Consider the following 20507-nt stretch of genomic DNA (forward strand, 5'->3'; position numbering starts at 1 on the left):
CGATTCTCAGCACCCACATGGCTTGTAACAACCATCTGTAACTCTAGTCTCAGAAGATCTGATGCCCTCTTCTGGCCTCCATTGGCACGAGGTGTGCACATGGTGCACAGACATATATGCAGGCAAAACACCTGAACATGTAAAATAAAAATGAAATAAATCTTTTTATTTTTATTTTTAAAAGTAGAAGGGGAGAGGTGGAAAGGTGGCTTTGTGAGTAAGACATACAGAGAGAGAGAGAGAGAGAGAGAGAGAGAGAGAGAGAGAGAGAGAGAGAGAGAGAGAGAGAAGAACTAAGCAAAGCTGGCGGACTTTTTTCTCTTTAAAAATTTTTTTAATTTAATTCATTTATTCAGATTATATCTCAATTGTTATCCCTTCACTTGTATCCTCCCATTCCTCCCTCCCTCCCTCTTTCACCCTATTCCCCTCCCCTAGGTCTTTGACAGAAAGGGACCTCCTCCACCATTATATGGTCACAGCCTATCAAATCTCATCCTGGTAGCCTGCTTATCTTTTCTCTGAATGCCACCAGGCCTCCCTACCAAGGGGAAGTGGTCAAATATGGGGCACCAGAGTTCATGTCAGAGTCAGTCCCCACTCTCCACACAACGGTGGAGAATGTCCTGTCCATTGGCTAGATCTTAATAGGGGTTCAATGCTTACTGCATGTATTGTCCTTGGTTGGTGCAGTAGTTTGAGCAGACCCCCCTGGGTCTAGATCTGTCCATCATGATATTCTTCTTGTAGGTTTCAATGACCCTCTGGATTCTTATATTTCCCCATTCTCCCATACTTTTCTCACCTAAAGTCCCAATAGGAGGTCCTCACATCTATCCCAATCTCCTGGCTAGTGAAGACTTTCATGGGACATGTCTTTTGGGCTAGATTCTAATTATAAGTGAGTATATACTATGTGCGTCTTTCTGGGTCTGGGTTAACTCAACTATGATCATTTCTAGTTCTACCCATTTGCCTGCAAATTTCAGGATCTCCTTGTTTGTAATAGCGGAGTAGTATTCCATAGTAAATGTACCACAGTTTCTTTATCCATTCTTCAACCGAGGGAGATATAGGTTGTTTCCAGGTTCTGACTATTACGAATAAGGCTGCTATGAACATGGTTGAGCTTATGTCCTTGTTGTGTGCTGGAGCATCTTCCAAGGAGTGGAATAGCTGGGTCTTGAGGAAGCCCTATTCCCAATTTTCTGAGAAACTGCCAGATTGATTTCCAAAGTGGTTGTACAAGTTTGCACTCCCACCAGCAATGTGTGTCAGGATGGCAGAGTGGCCGAGTGGTCTAAGGCACCAGACTCAAGCGCAGCTTCACTGACAGACCTGTCACTTAGCACTGGAAGACTGGATCCCAAGCCCTCCAGAGCGATGAAATTTTATGTTCTCAGTAGTTAGCCTAACTATATCTGTTCCTTGAAGCTGCAGACCCAGGAAGGCACAGATAGCCCCAAAGCTTTGCCTTTACAGAACCATACATACAAACACTGACCTGGCCCTGGCCAGGAGACCAGCCCTTGGCTGCCCTTTCTGAATGCACTGTGCATGGTTAATGACAAACGCAAAAGAAAATGTAAACAAATAACACATCGATGATGGCAAAGAGAGTCGTCTCTACAGTGTGGGGGCCTGAGATGCATAGAACCCTTGTTGGAGGTGTTGTCTTAAGTGGGAAGGTAAGGAAGGAGAGCTGGATGTTGTCCTAAGTCCCCCACGAGGCCTGAGGTCTTGGATCCTTTTTACATTACATTACCTGCTCCTCTACCCCCGTGTCAGAGTCTTTGACTGAAATAGCCAAGGTGCAAGCTGATCTGTGTACATCCTAAGTCCTTCTAGAAGTTGATATCAACTTGAACATAATTCCGTTAGCGTGCCAGCCAACTTTCCCCTCTCTCTTCCTCTTTCTTCACCATATGAGGGAGATCAGGGCCCCGGAATCGGTACAGGACATATCCAGACACCAAATTCTCAGCACAAAGGAGATTTATTCCTCTAGAGAGGCAACTAATGCAAAGGTGTCAGCAGCAGCAGCAGCAGCAGCAGCAGCAGCAGCAGCAGCAGCAGCAAGAAAACCAAGAGAGAGTGTTTCTGCAGGAGTGGGTCTTTTTAAGGGGGCCTGGCGAGTTGGTAAATCCTGATTGGACATGTTAGGCAAATAATGACTTTTCATAGTTGAACCTTAGTCTTCAGTCTCGGGGATGAGTCAGTGGCTAGATAAGGGAACAGACCTCGGGGGCTAGCTTTAGGAATTTAATCTAACTGTTTTCACCAAGGAGGACAAGGGGACCGGGCAAAACCTGTCGCACCATGTTTGCCATGCTCAGGCCTGCTAGAGCCCTTCACCTCGTCCCACTCTTTCTCAGCTGCTTAGCGTAAGGAACGTCTTCCTCCTCCATGCTTCCTGCCAGCCCCTTTCAACAGAGAACCCGGGCTGGGCTTGCAACCTGCTAGACGAAGGGGATCCTCAATGTACCTTACAAGTCAGCAAAAGACAAGTGGGGAGACCTGGCTTTGTTCCTAATGGGCTCCTGTCACCTGGCGCTCTGGCCCACACAGGTGACGCTAATTGGATGAATCCAACCCAAGAAAAATCCATGCTGCCAGCAAGAGTGAGATGCAGGTCCAAACTGCTTGGTTCTTGGTCTTGCCACCGCCGTGTTGCCAGCACCAAGCTTCTCACACCTTTCTCTCCCTTGAGTGGAAGGGGATAGGACAATGTGGAGGTGAATTTCCAACTGGATTTAGACTCATCATGGACTCTGCTGCTGGGTCTCGCCTGTGATGGTGTTTCTGGAAAGGTTCATTCAAATGAAGAGGGAAGGGCCATCCTCAATGTGGGTGGTCACTGCCTTATGGGCTGCACTGGGGTCCAGGATGGAACAAAAGGGAGACAGCACCTGAAGTCCTGCCTTTGTCTCTCTCTCTGCTTCCTGCCTGTGGATGAAATGAGTCCAGCCACCTCACACTCCTGCCACCATGACACCACATGGCAAAACTGTCAGGACATCACAGACTGTGCCTGTGAACTGAGTCAACAAATAATCCCTTCCTTCCTCAAGTCACCTCTTATCAGGTATTTGGTGACAGCAACGAGAAAGGGTAACTAACACAGTCATTTTCTGCAGGAGCTAAGCTCATGGAACAAACACCCAGAATCCTGACCCAGAGTTGCTTGGCTTTCAGTCTAAGCATGCTTTATTGAGACACAATTAATATGACATGAATCGCACCTAGTCAAAACAAAGATGCTGTGAGTTTAAGTAATATGTTCACAGAAATGGTGGGTGTGTATCTTCAGTACCATGCCATTTCAAAACATTCCCAGCATCCCAAAGAAACCCTATATCCATTCAACCCTCCTGCTGGCCCTTCCCAAGCCCTAAGCAAGCACTAGCTGTTTTCTGTTTCTGTACATTTGCCTGCCAAGAACAGGTCCACCCACCATAGACTCATACAACATGTGACCTTTTGGGTTGGAAACTGAGTTTGAATATCCACACCAAAGCCACATGACCTCTATCGGGCGTCCGGGATCCTCCCTATATGGGCAATGGAGTCAGAGTGTGCTCTTCATTATAAGGAATAGGCAAGCTGATACATTCAAAGCTCTCGGGAGTGGTCACTCGTACTCAACCCCACACATGGAGGACTCATAGTCCATGTTGCACATCCAAGGGGCCCTCACTCACAGTCAACACCACATCGACAGGCATTGTTCATGCTACTGTTAGTTCCGCCTTTTCAGCTCTCCTTCCCTGAAACATTTGAGTAGGATAAGAAATAAAAATGAAGTGGAACACAAAAGAAGAAATACCTTCTGCCCTTCCTGCTGCGTAGCCAGGGCTGGGATGTGTGGTTAGGAGCCCAGCCTAAATGGGTGCAAGGAGTTTCGTCATACGTATGTTTAACCACCACAAATCTAGTTCTTTCACCAGGAAAGAAAAAGACAGAAAGGAAAAGAACAATGTAACTACTGCAATTAAGTGTTGTGAAATTATATCTTGCCCGTGTTCTTTGTTATGCAGTGTACATGGCTACATGCATTATACATTTTTCCGTATTGATTACAGCACAGGCTTGCATACACAAAACCACGCATACTGCACTTTAATGGGCAACTTCAAAGACTTCAAGGTTAATGACAACTCTGTGTTTGCTTTAAATCCTGACTTTATAACCCAATCTCGGAGTAAAATTCAACTCCATTGTATGTCAACAATACCAATTTAGAATTATTCCAGATGAATTAAATCAACAATAACAAAGTGGAATCTCTCTAGATGAATCCAACCAAGCAACACACAGTCTGCAACTGACTCCAGGTATACAACACTCATCCACTGAACACCATTTCTGTTCTCCGCAAACTTGCAGCATTGTTTTGAGAGCAAACCACATAATCACAGGGGTCAGGAATGGCAGAACTGGGTTAGGGTAACTCAGGAATATAGTAATCTGTTACCCAGAAGCTAACAGGAGCTCGCTCTCTCTCTCTCTCTCTCTCTCTCTCTCTCTCTCTCTCTCTCTCTCTCTCTCTCCCAATTCTTTGCCTGCTTTGCAATGATTTATAGCACTCATTGCCACCTGATGGACAACACACATCCCTCTGCTCAGTTGTGTCACTGTGAGTTTTCACTGAGAGGCAACTGGTCTACCTTCCTCACTTCTGCATTCCCAGTGCCTTGAAGGGTGTCACACACACACTTAGTAGATGCCTGCCAGTGACAACTTACTGAGTGAGTGGGTCAGGTCCATTTCTTTGAGACACCTTGCTTTTCTCCTATCTGCTGTCCTCCAGACAGCCACAGTCCACTCTTCTAACTTCAGTGTACTCACTCATTAATTACCTCAAAGTAGTGGGGATTTGTTCTACATCAAAGACAAGGTTAAGGCAGCAATGCTGGGCATTTGCTTTGTGACCTCTAGGCTATCTAGAGATGTGTGCTCACCCCAAATCATAAGGCTCAAAAGAATGTCCCTCATATGAGGAGGTGATTCAGTTGGCAAAGCTCAACATTTGGGTCAGAATTTGGATCCTCAGGATGCACATAAAAACAAAACAAAGCAAAACAAACAAACAAAAAAACCCAAGCAGGTGTAATGGCCTCTTGTAATCCCTGCACTCAGGTGAACAGAATCCCCATGGCAAGATAGATGAGCCAGAATTGGTGAACTCTGACTTCAGGATGAGATGCTTCCTGAATAAAGTAGAGAGTGACCAAACATGACACCAGTGTCAGCTTCAGGTACCTCCAAGCACATATGTTTCCATACACATAGAAATGTGCATATACACACTTGTCCCCACTCGTATGTAACCACATACACTCACAACATAAATACATAACTATTTTAAAAGAAAGTCCATTACCACAGTCTTTTCTTCACTCGTTGGCTCTGTTGGGAAGGTTCCAGAAACTCCTGACAATAGCGAATGGGATCCCATCCACTCATGCCAGGGTAGACTAACAGTGCCCACACCTGCATGCCTCTCCATTCCTCTGCTCAGGGATGCTCTACCATCCCAGCCAAGGCTCAACAGAGAGACACAGAGGAGTGAATGGTAGCAGAGGCACCAGGGAGAGAAAAGGAGCAGAAGGCGGACGCAGGTGCTATATCCCTAGCTGCCTGTCATTCAGGTGGCCGATCCAGACATTTTGTGGAGTTGTCCTTTGTAGGGGCCCCAGCAACCACGAGCCCATTTGCTACCACAGTATCAGATCAGTGGCACAGTCGTCATTGGTTTAGTGGCATTGCTCCTCCCATGTCTCCTTATCTCACTCTGTCACTTCTGAGCCCTTGAGTCACTTTCCAGATCAGTCCTTTGCACCCAAGCTTGTATCACCATTGCTATTTGGGAAAACGCAAACCAAGATGCTGAGTTAATGCCAGTGTATGTTTGAACGGCAAGAAATCTTTAAGGGTTATATAGCCCCAATAACCAACTAAAGCTAAGTTCAAACCTGTCTTAAAGCTGCTCTAAGAACTTGCCACAGGCCTCATAAGCCTCTCTCACCACCACACCCATCTTTCCTTTTGTCTGTTTGATCCTCATGAGAAGTTGGTCCATTTTATAGATGGGACCACTGAGGCTCCTTCGCTGAAGGCTATGCTGTAAGTGAGATGAAGGCTTGAAACAGCTTCCAAGTTCTTGGCTAATAATAACTTTGTGAATGTTTTGGGGAACTTATCGGTTGGTAGATGGAAACCATACACTGTGGGAGTATTTACACTACAGAAATGGTCAAATAGTGCAAAGTGCAAGGTTTAGTGTTTGTCTTTGAAAGAGTGAGCCATTTGTTAGGCATTTAGCAGAGCCCGAATGACTGACACCCAGTTGGATATTCTTATCCTGTGCTCAGGGCATGGAAGTCACAGACAGCACACTGTATACTCCCTAAGAAAGGCTTGTTAGCATTCAACGAATGACTCTGAAAATGGAAGATCATTATTTGCTCCATGTTAGAAATATTTCTTGGGCTGCTGACTGAATGTTCACAAAACTACTAAACGGCTTGGCAAGGCTCCTTTCAGGTGTCTTTTGCATGCAACACCTCAGAGATTAGTTAGGTACACAGGTTCCACCCAGGTCACTCTAACCAAGGACATATCCAGGCTCCTATGGTGCCCATCCCCAGACAGGATGTGGGGACACCCATATATTGGGGTCCAGAAGCCCCTCTAGGGCACTGCATTGTCTGGCTAGCATTCCTTGCCCCCAACACATACACACAGGGGCTCAGATAACGTCAAGCTCCTATGCTCCTCTTTGGATGGCAAGTTCTCATTAGAAAAGTGAGAACTGAAGCAGGGCCCCTTAGCCTTCAACCCTTGTCTGACATCTCTAAGCCAGTCACCCCTATATGCTGCAGTCCCCCTTATAAGTGTCCCCATCTGTTTATCTCACATGCCCTGTCACCTCCCGCCTAGATGCCTCCCCTCCATGAGCTCAGACACATAGTACCTTCTCCCGCCATATCCCATTCCAGACACTTGAGGCCCTAAAGCTTGGGTGACCTTCTGAAAGTGGAAACCATGTCCGGCCACACCCTCCCCTTGTCACCTACACAGCTGCCCATCACTTGGGAACAAGCACTAAAAGTCTTGAAGTGACCTACAAAGACCCAAGGGCTTGCTACCTCTTGGCCACACCCCTTATCGCTCTCCCGGCTGCCCTGTCCCATTCTGCACAGAGGTTTCACCCTATCTCTGCCTTCTTCCTAGAATGCCTCCTCCATGGCCACCCTCTCCTGGGCCTTAGTATTCCTACTTCCTCCTGAAGCTTTGAGCTCCAACATAAGGCCGTCTGAAGCTTTTCTTATTTCCATTAGCCATCTGTTCATCCACGCTGTTTGCTGAGTGCCTACTCCACGCCAGGCACTATTGTGATCCAGAGGAATACATGACGAATCAGGTGACAGCAACACATGCCATCATGGGATGGATATTTCAGTAGAGAAGAAAGATTAAAAACTTGGACAAGCACAATATGTGCGGTGGTATGACCTCACACAACCGTGTTGCCTTCCTTCGCAGTGGCTGTCTCGCTCCTAAATATTTGTGGGTGTACTATTCCAAAGTGAATTCTCCTAATGTCAACATACTTCAGTTCCGGGGCCTGAAAATGAGAACCTCTGATGGCTGAAACCCTCACCACACCCCATCAAAAAGTCTCTATATAACCACACTGCCTGTAATTTTGACTTAAGCCAAGGGCCAACTGACTCTTTCTGTAAAGAGACAGATGGCGTTGGGGCACAGGCAATCCTAACTACGTTGAAAAAGCAACCATAACAATTCTATAAAAGAATAGGTGTGGCTTTGGTCCAAAAGAACTATTTATAAAAACAGGCTTCAGGCAGGAACCAGCCCACAGGCTATAACTTGTCACCTCTGAGTCAGATGTCCCAAATGCTCACAGCTCATGACAGTTGAGTGTGAGCCTGCCCATCTCAGCCATGGATTCTACAGCAGTTTTAAAGGAGACACTTCAGGCATGCACAGTCACCCTCTCTGTCCTATGTCACACAACACCTGGAGGCAGAGATGAAGGCTGCCATGTTCCTTTGCAGGTCTCCAAGATTCACAAGAGGCTGAGCTCATTTCCGGTTCTCCTCGAGCATGTGTCAAGACTTCTGCCCTCCACCCAATCCAGCTTGTATTCATCTGGGAGACGCAGGGTCTTTGTGCCTCTGCAGCAGATGACACAGGGGTGGTGTCTTTCAAATTAGATGTGACAGGACAAAACATGCCTATCGCTAATGTTAATTTTCAAGAATTTGACTTTGGCTGGTTGTGGGAAAAAAAATCACATTACTTCTGGAATTATATTTACCCTCATTGGCAGAGAGGGGTTGTAACTATGGCAAACAGGATCCTCAGAGGACTGCCCACTACAGTGGGACGAGGCACACGGATTACTGTAGTGTTTGTGGAACCTGCAGACATCAGCTACAGCACTGACACGGTGGGCAGGTCACAGTAGGTACCTGCTGTTCAAGACAGATAGAGAACATCACTGCAGTTTCAGGGCAGCTCTAGCAATGTAGAGGTTTGAATGAGAAATATCCTCCATTGGCTCAGGTGCTGGAGCACTCGGTTCCCAGTTGGTGATGCTGTCGGTGGAGCTGGTGTAGCCTTGCTGGATTAAGTATGTCACTGGCGGCCCACTGGGTGTGGCTCGGAGTTCATAGCCTTGCCCCAACTCCCAGTATGTTCTCTGCCTTGTGTTGGCAATTGAGAATGGGATTTCTCAGACTCCTGCTCCTGCCCCCACCCCTAGCTGCTGATACATTGTGACCTTGGGGGTGTAACATATCGGGGTTCACACACCATATCTTGAATGTGCCAGGGTTCACACCCCTCCCCACCCCCCCTGCCACCATGTCCCTATTATGAGTGGAGCGATGGTCTGGGTGTTGTTAGTCCCCAACAGCACTGATGGTAATGTTCTGGTGGGGGGTGGGGAGGTGGGGGGCTGCTTTGGTTCCAAAACACATATATCTGTGTATTTCATCACAGGGATCCAAAACGTCACCTGCTCCTCCGTTTCATCGTCATCATTACTGTGTCACTACTATTATGTGAGCATGTGATGGGTGTGCACGGTGTGGGGTGCACGCGTGTATTCACATGTTCGAGGCTAAAAGAGAACACAGGATGTCATGCTCCATTGCTCTGTCCCTCATTCCCTTGGGACAGGCTTTCTCCCTAAATTTGGAGCTAGGCTTAGCAATCCTCCTGCCTCCACTTGTCACAGTGTTGGGGTTACAGGCACATGGGTTTGGGGGAATTTTAACTCAAGTCCTGATGCTTGTACAACACGCACTCTCGCCCAGAGGGCCAATATCCCAGCCCTGTGCAACTTCCTTTTAAAGTAACATTTTGCTAAGAAGTTACCCACGTCAGTTTGATTGAGCCTTAGTTTACGACAGTGGAATCATTCAGCTATAGGAGTCAAGTGGGTGGAATTCCTGAGGTGGATGCAATGCTTCCTGGAGCATTATGGCCAAATGCAAAGCAGGTTCTGCCTGAAAGGGGCAGTAGTAGCCTCACTCCTGCCAACCAGCACCACACGGAAAGAGAACTTAAATAGGCAGGGCCTTCTAGCACTCAGGAGGCAGAGGCAGAGGCAGGCAGATCGCTGTGAGTTCGAGGCCAGCCTGGTCTACAAAGTTAGTCCATGATAGCCAAGGCTATACAGAGAAACCCTGTCTCGAAAAAAAAAAAAAAGCCAGGACCAGGGAGGTTTATAGAAATGCAGACAGCCTGGATTGTCTTTCAAATATATCAGTGTATCGGTGTTGTGACTTTTAAAAGATTTCGGCACCAGTTACCTCCATAGTCTAAGCTGACAGTGGCTACCAGCCTGTGATCCGTACCCAGAAGCCAGAGTGGAAGAGTTGGGAACAGATCCCACCAAAGCAGGGAGATGATGCGAGGTTCAGTCTGCTAATTGCCCAATCTGCCTCGCCCCCACCAGGCTCTGTCTAGGTGGGAACAGATCTGAGATGCCATTTCCCATCGTTAGTCTTAACTCCGGGAGAGAAGAAGAGCCACCATCCCACATCCGTGGTGGCAGAGGAGACAGGCCATGGGGAGTTGTGTTGGCAGCATCCCTCAGGAAGCCAGATTCTCCAAGGCATCTGGACACCTTGCTGACAGCTAAATGGAAGGACGGCCCAGGCCTCTGGCTCCTTGATTTGATTCAAGTGGACTGATCATTGTGACTGGATGATAAACGAATATTTCCTTCTCCTTTTTTGAGAGGTGCCGGAGCACAAGCTGTGACTACTGGGGGATTCGCTCTTTTGGTCGCTGTGTCTTGGGGAGAAAAATTATCTTCCTTCCCAGGCAGAATGAATGGTTCCTGCCTCTGCTGCCTAAAGAATAAAGCCAGGACCAGGCAAAATCAGGATGCCAGGAAATGTCCATACTGCATTGTTTTGTAAAGCCCTTTGAAAACTGGCCCTGCACTCACCCTCCAGGGGACCCAGGGTGGAAGAGTAAAGATGGAACAGAGGCCACAACAATAAGGAGAAAGGAAGAGAGAAGGATGAAAAGATGGTGGGAAATGGGAGACCCTCCCACCCAGGACGGCGTGCAGCAGAAAATCTGCAATAAGAAGAGCTTCATTCGGACCTGCTTGGCTTCACCAGAACTCTCCGGAATTAAGAGCTGCAGGCTCGCGATGTCGTAAGGCTGTGGATGGAGCCCCCTTCTGGAGAAAATTTTCATCAGGTACAAAACAAGATCAAAACACACGAAGATGGGCACGTGTGCACACGCACACAACCACCACAGGCCGATTTTAGGCTGTTAAGATAATATGCCTGTCATCCAGGTAGCTTTGTCTTTTTCTTGCCTTCCACAAAATAGAAGTTATCAGGGCTCCTTGGGTAGCTGTGCATTTAGACAGAAAGGAAAGATGAGATTTTTTCAAGACCTGAGCTCTCCCTCCATGAGAGTTCACTTCAGGTGGCCAATTGGTTGTCACAGCAAAGTCCTAGTTCCTGAAGATAATACCATGGTTGGGCATGATATATATATATATATTTTTTTTTTTGATGGGTGATTTTACTCTAACATGAAGAAGATACTTCTAAAATGAAATAGAAATTTAGGAGGGCTCAACATAGGAAAAATGGAAGAAGGAAGTAGAAAAGGGAAGAGCTGCTAAGACCTTTGAGGCTTCCAGCAACATGGTGGAATTACATAAATCCAGGTCACACGTCAGCCTGGTAGTGCTTTAAAACCATTTCGGGATTTGCTAAAAATATTTATTATAATGTTTAGACATGTGAACTTTTCCCACTTTAAATCCATGTTTCCCTGGACCTTCTGAAATAGTGCAAGTTGCCAGAAGTGGAAATCACAGGCTGGTGCCTTCTCACACTCTGAGTCCCTGCCCTCATTGGAAAGGCTTTGCACATGAACCAGGCCCTTAAAATAGAACAGGCTGAGTGGCGGCCACATGAGAAGATGTGGACACTCACTCAAAGTCCTGAAAGGCTAGAGTCTCACTCTCGGGGAGAACTTTTCCACTTTAAGCCAACAGCACAGAATTCTGTGGAATACTTTCGGGAACTCTGGAGGGACAGCTTTCCAGACCTGAGCCACTCCCTAGAAATTAATTCTTGGGGGATTGCTCATGCATTGTGAGAAGCTGGGCTGGGTGGAAGTCCTGCCTCAAGGGAGCGGGCAATCCCATCCACAGTGGAATTTCTAACTCACACTTCTATTCAGTTGTTGTACATTTGTGACAGAGGCCAAATTCCAGCTGCTACTTCCGGGACAGGTTTTCCCAGAACACCCTAGGGGAGAAAAGAGGTCTTTCCAGCCAATATTGTTTAGAAGACCCCCTTCCCGACCCCCACCCCACTCACATTTGGAAGGTGGCAAGTTTGTCAGTGAGCAGCCAGAGCTGGGCCCAATGCCTGCTGTATGACTGAGTGGAAACACACACACACACACACACACACACACACACACACACACACACACACACACAGAGGCTTGCCCTAGCTCCACAGGGCAGTGACTAATTTGCTTTATCACACTGTTTTTCCGTTTCTTCTGTTTTCTTTCTGCCTCAGGAAAGTTTGGTTTAGGCTTGTTGACTCCAAGGCTCTGAGATGACCCCTCCCCACTCCCCTATCCTTCCGACCCCTGTACATGCCTACTTTTCTGGAAAGCAGCAGAAAGACTTCCCCATATTTTAAACCCCTTGCTGGCGAACTCAACAGCACCTTGCATAGGTGTGGACTCTTTCCCCTCCAGGTGCACTGCCAGAGCAACAGTTACTATCCGAATACAGATGAGCTCGCTGATTATGCAGGACTATCAAAGGCAGCCTCAGGGCTGGCCACTTATGCCCAGTTCAGGAGCAGCTGAGTGAACTGAGTGTGCTTTCAAAGCCACCTGTACCAGCCTGCCCTGCAGGAACAGGCACACCAGTTGCTTTGCAGAGGCTCCAAGTGGGAAGGCCCTAGCTCCCAGGCTCCCCAGGGCTCTCCCCACAGCCTGCTTTGCTCATAGAAAAGCATCCGTTTGTGTGAGCCGCCCCCCCCCACTCATCACCCCCCATATTCAAATACATACTAAGACAGGAGGACTACAAAAGTCCTAGGCAAGGCAACAGCCCATGCCCGAGATGCCAACAGCCCCCCCCACACACACACCCGGGAGGCGGGCCTTGTGAAATACATTGCCCGGGGCTGCCTGTTGCATGCAGCCTGGTCCACCTAGCAGTTCCGGGGCTGATGGTAATGGATTCTTCCACAGTGGAGAACCTGGGAGCTCAAACAGGGTGAGCAACTTGCCCTTGGTGGTTCAACCAGCAGCAGAGGGCAGGAAGGATCTGTCTGGATCTTTCCATCCAGGTATGCTCTGTCCCCCCCACCTCCTTGCTAACTGGGAGACACACAGTGTCAGGGATAGTTAGATCTCTGGAGGTGTGGGAAGCTGGTTCAAAAGCAACCATAGGATCCATAGCAGGGTCCTTGGAGAACCAGCTAGGAAACCCTTGCTAGGAAAGCAGCAACAACTGTTGTGTACTCCAGGACTGTGTGTCCACTGAAGACGTCAGAAGTCAGGGAGAGTCTGCCCAGCAGTAAGCATCTTACTTACTTACTCAAGGTCCTGGAAGGAAAACACACACACACACACACACACACACACACACACACACACACACACACACACACACAAACACACATCTTTTCTATGGTCGTGGCATTTCTGGGGTGCTAGTCCCTCTCCAGCAGCCATCTCCCTTTAGAAAGCTACCTACAAAACCCTGACTTTCTTTCCTCTTTCCCACTTCCTGCTCAACCATGTGCCGTTTGCTCTGGCACCCAAGAATCCTGGCCAGCAACTCAGCACCCGTCCCTCAGGCATTCCTTTCCACTTCTCTCTGCATGGCCCTAACACCCCTGCACCCATCCACTTGTGGGTTGCTACCTCTGGGTCCCAGGGGCTGCATAACGGGACAAGGAGGGACGAAGCCTGTGTGCTCTCTGGGGCCTGAGTCCCCAGAGGAGGGCTGGGTGTGCCCCCTCAGCCTCCAGCGCCTCTGGCCTGTCAGTTAAACATTGCTTTCCTACAACCAAACTTCCAGAGATCTCCGGGCTTCAGCCCAGCTGGGGAGGACCCCCAGCACGCCTCTCTTGCTCTGCCAGCCCTGGCCTGGCACCGAAGCAATCTGGAGGGTTACCCGGCAGGCAGCTGCAGCCTGCTAAGGAGGCTTGAACTTTTCCTTGCGCTCAGCGCCACCCGCCCTGAGAAGACAGCAGCGGAGGCAGCTAGGACTCGGCTAGGAGCTCCAGCTGTCTGGACAATGGGAGCCCAAGGGGCTGGGGGGGGGGGGGTACTGGGCCTGCCCTCTGGATAGGCGACCCGCGCTCAGGCCCTTTTGAGCCCGGGGCTGGAGAACCGGAAGACCCCAATGCGGGAGCGGCGGGTGCCTGCCTGGGCTTTGAAAGACAGCAGCAGCCGGGGCTGCGGAGATCCGGAGATCCGAAGATCCGCTGGCTGGAGGTGCCTTGCAGCTCGCCAGCCCGGCTGGGTGAAGCGAGAAGGAGCACCCAGGGAAGTCAATGATACCAGCTCTGGCCTCTCGCAGCCCAGCAGCCCTGCAGCTCGCGATCCCAAACAGAATGGCTCTTCCCGGCTAAGGAAAAGGGCGACCCGGCAAGCACAATCCCTAGGAGTGTGTACCAGATGCACAGACCTCTGGAGGAGGCAAACCAAAGTTACCCCACTTGATGTCAGACAGGATGTCGCCCCGGCTTGCAAAAAGGCTCTGTCCTCCCCGTATGAAAGAACACACACACACACACACACACACACACACACACACACACACACACACACACACACACACACACACACACACACACCGCACACCGAGACTAGCTGGCATGGGAAGCCAGGCTCCTCTAGGATCGGAGCCAGGGGTGACCTCGCATCTGAGCGAGCTCAGTCTGTATGGCCGCACCAAAAGCCCCGCGACCCTCCGATCCTCCTGGCCATGCCGATCAGGGCGATCTGAATGCAGAAAGCTGGTGCGGAGCGCGCTAACTGCGGCTCGCATTCCCTACCTGGGACAGCAGGACGCACAAGGCGAGCGGAGTTCTTGGCTGCATCTTGCCTGACTAGAAGAAGCGCCTGGCGGCGTTTGCATTCACACACGCGGCTGCACTGAGCATATTTTCCGTGGGAGCCAGCCTTTGAGGAGAGGCTCTGCCTCGCCAGCCAGCCAACTTCCCAAATAGATCAGCGGCAGCATCGCGAAAGCATTGGGTAGCGGCTGATGACCAGGACCAATGGCTTTACAAGACGGATTCCTTCATAAAGCTCCCTCGTTTTGCATGGCAGATAGGGGCGAGCACCTCGCGGGGAGAGAACCCCCTCCTAGCAAGGAGGCGGCACGCTAGCTTTTTTTTTTTTTTTACACTCCTGGGGCCCAGCCTCACAAATCAGGCTCAGCAATGCCAGCCTATTGCACTTTCCTTGAGAACTGAAATTGCACTCGGACCGGCAGCCACTTCGAACACAGTGCAAAAAGATTCTCTTTATTAAAATGTTAATAAGATCCACTTTATTCTCGATAAATCACATAAAATGACGCCAGCAGCCCCAGCCCTCTATGTATGTCCTCAAAGCCTTGCTGGCAGATTTCTTTGGCTCCCTGCTTCCCCGTGGTCCCCTTTCTTTTCCTCCCCCAAAGTGGCTCAGCCACAGTGGTGTTTGGTGTTTTTTCCGCCATCACACAAATCACAAAGAGGACAGATCAATTCTAGCTTGCAGGAAAAATCCATCAAGGAGCAATAGATTTTATTAACTGCTCAGGTGAGAGTGTGACTGGCCGCCACTCCACAAGCGTGAGCCTGGCACCAAAGCCAGGACCGTGACTTGAGCAAATTCTGTTTTTCCCATGTGGATGTGACCTTTCAGAGGCTCCGAGCTATTCCCAGGCTCAAGGAATCTTACAGTTGGGGAGCCCTGGAAAGTAGAGTAACCAGGACACATAAGGAGTTTCTTCTCTCAGAGACATCTCAGGCTAAGGCAGTAAAGTCCTTGTATCATGCAGCCTTCTTTCTAAGATGGCTTATGGTGTTTCACAATAAAGGGCATTTATTCATCTGAGATAGAAAACTTGGGCCACAGGAAAAGTTTAGAAAAGTAAAACGTTGATTCCCAATTACAGCTGAGGTGCTGTGATTTGGATATGAGATTCCTAGTGGCCAAAGCAATAAGAAAAATAAGTGACATCAGGTTTTGTTGTAGAAATGTGTATAAGTTACATTCGACACTGGTATATAAATGTATCATGTGACATCTGTCATAGCCAGGTGCTGAGCAACGGACCACATTCTGATCCATCGGGCTGGGAAATATTCCAATATCTGGCACAGGGCCTGGAATATAGAGACAATTACTGGTATATATTTAAAAAATAGATAGCTATGTCAATCAAGAACTAGGCAAAGGTGAGGAGAAGCCCAGAGTCTGGGGCTGAACTAGCTTGCCACCAGCCCAGCTCTTTACTCAGCTAGTTGCCCAGACTGTGCATCTCAGTTTGTCTTCTGGTTAAAACTCCTAAGGTCACAATGGGTGGGGATTCAGTGACAGAACAAGGACTTCACACATGCAAACTGACATACTCCTAAAATCCCCCCTTTGTCTGCCCTTTGGTCATTAGCTCAGTCATTGCATGCAATCCCAAGGTCATTGATGATAATGCTGTGATGTCTAGGGCTTGGTTGTTTTAGCCAATTGCATACCTTACAGACAGCAATGCCACCCAAAGAGCCCACCAAAAGATGCTGAAGAAACTGCTGCCTCACTTGTTCTCATCCTATTGCATATACAGCACCATCTGCCCCGAACTTTAATAAATATGGCCTATAAGTAGACGATATGACACAACATGACAGTGTGAGAGCCATGGTCTGGAGAGCCATATTCAAGTTGCTGCTCAGAGATAAAGGACAAGCATGGAATCTAAAACGATCCAAATAAAGATATCTGAAATCTCTTTATTAGTCTCTATTCCAGGAAAATGGCCATCTGGTCAACCAGGCCAGTTGCCCTGAGACAAGAGATTAGCAAACACAGACAGGAAGACAGAAAAAAGAAACAGCTCAGCTCAGAGGATGGGGAATCAAGATGACTGTGCACTGGTGGGCGGGCTAGAAAGGCCTTCCCTTATCTTCATAACAACAGCTCTGCCCGGGGAGGCCCTTCTATGAGGAACAAGGGTCCTAAGCTGCACTCAGTGACAATTTGGTGTCCTGCCTTGGTACTTTGGCCAGCCTTCCCATGCTTGCCCCAATCCGTCCTCCTTAGTGCCTCTCACCAAATATATCTGGCCTTCTGCCTTCTGACTAAATGTCAGGGCTAGAATTGTTTCTGATTGGGGTGGGGCAGGTGAGCAGATCTAGGCCAAGGAGCTGTGATTGAGAGTGACATGTGTCACTGCAAGGCTTGGGTGCTTTGTGGTCACTGTCAGACAGGTTGGTCGGTTTCCCTGGCAATAGGGATCAGGGACATTTTTTTTTGCAAAGTGCCTTTACTGGGGGAGAATTCTCAAGAAGACGTCTGCAGGAAGAGAGCCTAGAATCAGATGTGCAGAAAGTGCCATCACAGGAAAGGCCCTGTCCACCTCAGAGCTTAGAACAACCCTTCAGAATTGACCCTGGTGGAGCTAGAGGTCTGTGGGGTTTGTCCTAATTAGGCCAGTGGCTAGAGATTCCCCCAAGCCCCGAGTGAGATGGCTTGGCTTGGCCAAGGGCAATTTTCTCTAACCTGACCTCAAACCCATCACACAGATGCATAGCTGAGGTGAGGATCAGGGCATGGATGGCTCTCTACGAGCCTGATAGTTTCAGCAAGGACAGTTGCAGCTTGTGGATGGGAATCTTGACCCTCTCATGCCAATATTCCTGGACGTCCGTTCTGGGAGCTTCTACTGTCCAGCAAGAAAAGTTCCAGCCAACTTCTGACTCTAAGGATGCCTGCTCCTTACTCTTTCCTTGCCTCCATTTCTACAAACTCACTCACCAAGCCTGGGAAGAGTTGGGTTCTCAAGCCGTGAGATGCTCTTAATAATGCTTGGAGAACTCTGGCTCTCTAAGCTTAAAATGGTAGGAAGAGCCTTACCAGCATGCTATGGGCTGCATTGGGACCTGCAGGCTCCACCCACATTGAACTAGTAGCTTTGACACTTCAAGCCTCAGTTTCCCCTCAATAAAATGGGACGCCTAACATGGCCACACTGCAACAATGGCTGCAAAGCCCAAATATTTTCATACACACACACACACACACACACACACACACACACACACACACACACACACTCCCCTCTACACACAGAGAATGTGATTTGGCCATAAAGCATAGGATGGAATTTTGATCAAACAAGACAGGAAATAAATCATTTCCTTCTGATGATAAAAGCCTTCTGAAGAGGAAATCCATTTTTTTGTGTGTGCAGTTCAGCTTGTTTTCCTTTTGGGTCCCTAATGGGGGCTTGTGACTGATGGACTGATCAATGGTGGCCAATAATGCTGGTTCTGAGAACCACAGCTCTCTACCTGTTCCCACTTGGCCTCCTTTACACCAGCCCTCAGAAAGTGCAGTCACTGTCACAGATACGAGGCTGTCTTTAGACCATTGGAGGTTCACACCCTTTCAAGGCACTTCGACTTGGCCAGAGAACTGACAGATCATCCAACAACCGGCAGCTGCCTCCTGTGGGTGCCAGGGGTTAGGTCTATTTCCTGTGCTTGGATAATGTGGCTGAATACATTCCAGAGTGGGTAGAGATGGCTAGGGATGTGCACATGCTTGTATGTATGTGCACAGGCACGTGGGATGTGTGTATGTGTTTGTGTATACCTATGCCTGCTCCTATGGGCTGATAGCAGATAAGTATATAGTACAGCAGAGACACATTTTTTTTTTCAAATTTTGCCTGTGCTGTGATTTGAAACAGAACAATGGCAAAACAAACAGGCAGCCCCATGAAGAGAAACAGCTCTCACAGTTCCTTGAGGCCTTGGGATATAACGGAAGGAAGTCCATGCCATATGCTAGTCAACAAGTCTTAGTGCTAACCATGCTGTCATCCCAAAGTGGAACACAATCCTTCAGGTCTCTCTCCTCAATACCAAATTCTTAGTCAGGAAAGCACCCACCTTTCCTGAGCCAGAACCCTGTTCTATGCTTCCTTTTGTGCTCCCTCTGTCACTCAGTTCATCACATGGCTTTGCCACGTGACTTGTTAAGGAGCAAGAAACAATGGAGGACCAGTAGGAAGTCCAAGCCTCAGGAGACTCTCTCAGCTTTGGCTTGCTCTTCCTTTAGGTATGGATGAGAGATGGGTCCCCAACTCCCACAGGATTCCTTGGTTACATGCATGGTCCCCAGATGGTGGTGCTGTTTCTGAAGGTTGTGGAACCTTGAGGAGATAAGACCCGGCCAGATAAAACATGTCTCTGGTGGAACCCCCACCCCCACCCCCCAGGCCTTGAGGTCTGCAGACAGGCTGACATTTTCCGTCCCATCTCTGTTTTTTTATTCCACTGAGATAAGAGAGCAAGTGGCTGCCATATGCTTCCACTGCCACCAACCAACTTCCTGTGGCCACACCTGCCCTCCAGAATGGACCTGAGGTGAAATAACTCTCCTTACTCAAGTCACTGCTTGTCTGGAGGTATTTGATCACAGGACAAGAAAAGTAGCTAATGTGTTGTTTTCCTGTGATGGTGCTCCTGCTCTCTGACTGAAATCAACTTGGAAAGGAAAGGGTATATTTCAGCTCACCAGTTATAGCCCCATCGTTGAAGGAAGCCATGCCAGGAACTTGAGGCAGGAACCTAGAGGTAGGAATTGAAACAGGGATGATGGAATACAGAAAGCGTGGCTTTTCTTCATTCCCTTCTCAGCTCCTGTTGAGCTGACTTTCCTATGTAATGCAGACCCACCAGCCTAAGGGTGCACTGCTCACAGATGAACGGGGCTCCCTGTAACAATTAGCAACCGAGAAAATGCTCCACAGACGTGACCACATGCCTGTTTGATCAAAGCAATCCAGTGATTGAGACGTCTTTCTCTTACCTGACTCCAGCTTGTATAAAGTTGACAACAGAAATCACAACCCACCCTTTCCCTATGACTACCACCAAGCTATGAAACAGAGTTTGCGGGCAAGCTTGCTGGGGCTAGACTGAGCATGTAGGTGCTTAGAGATCTTTTGTGGAGGACACTTGGAGTAAGGGATCCTCCTGCCTTTCCTCAGTAAGGGCAGAGCCCCCACACTGAGGAATAAGATGTGCTCCTTCATCCCTTTTGGTCTGTGAACATGTTTACTAGAAGCAATATTTGCAAACAGCAATGTGCATGGGCTGGGGTGTATGATAGATTGGATGAGAAATGTCCATGATAGGCTACCATATTTGAACCCTTGGTCTTCAGTTGACCATGCTGTTTAGGGAGGTTACAAACCCCTAAACTGGGCTTTGAGAGTCCATAGCTCTGCCCCCTAACACACACACTTCCAGTTCACTCTCTTACTCCTGCGTGCAGTTGAAGATGTGATCGCTCAGCTTTCTGCTACCTGCCCCCATGCCTCCCACCATGAAGGACTTTTGTCCCTGTGGAGCCATAAGCTAAAATAAACACCGTCTTTGATAAGTTGCTTTTGGTCATCGTATTTTATCAAAGCCACAGGTAACTAATGCGGGATATTGGGTCACCTCGGCTAAATTGGCCTGTGCCTTTGGGATTCCCTTCCTTCTTAAGCAGCAACACTGGGCATTCAGACATCAGCCTTAACCCATGACTGGAAAACCATTAAAAAACCCCCTCTAGGTGTCTCCCTTACCCAAATCAGTAACCGGGGTTACTTCTGCAGGGAGAACTAAAATAGATCAGTTTGGCAACACAGTGGCTCTCAGAGTGTGGGCCTGGATGGGAGTTGGTCATAC

The 20507-nt window shown here is 48.6% G+C and overlaps 1 protein-coding gene across 1 annotated transcript in view; it reads right to left on the minus strand.

Moving 5' to 3' along the window:
* CDH13 (cadherin 13) overlaps positions 1–14880 on the minus strand; it is a 984669-nt gene extending 969789 nt beyond the window's left edge. Inside the window, exon 1 of the mRNA XM_084755241.1 lies at positions 14613–14880. Within this exon, the coding sequence (XP_084611367.1) occupies positions 14613–14657 (45 nt within the window). The 5' untranslated portion in view covers positions 14658–14880. The remainder of the gene's footprint in view (positions 1–14612) is intronic.
* Positions 14881–20507: the final 5627 nt, after the last annotated feature.

The sequence above is a fragment of the Acomys minous genome (assembly GCF_964271855.1).
Source record: "Acomys minous genome assembly, chromosome: 14".
NCBI lineage: Eukaryota > Metazoa > Chordata > Mammalia > Rodentia > Muridae > Acomys > Acomys minous.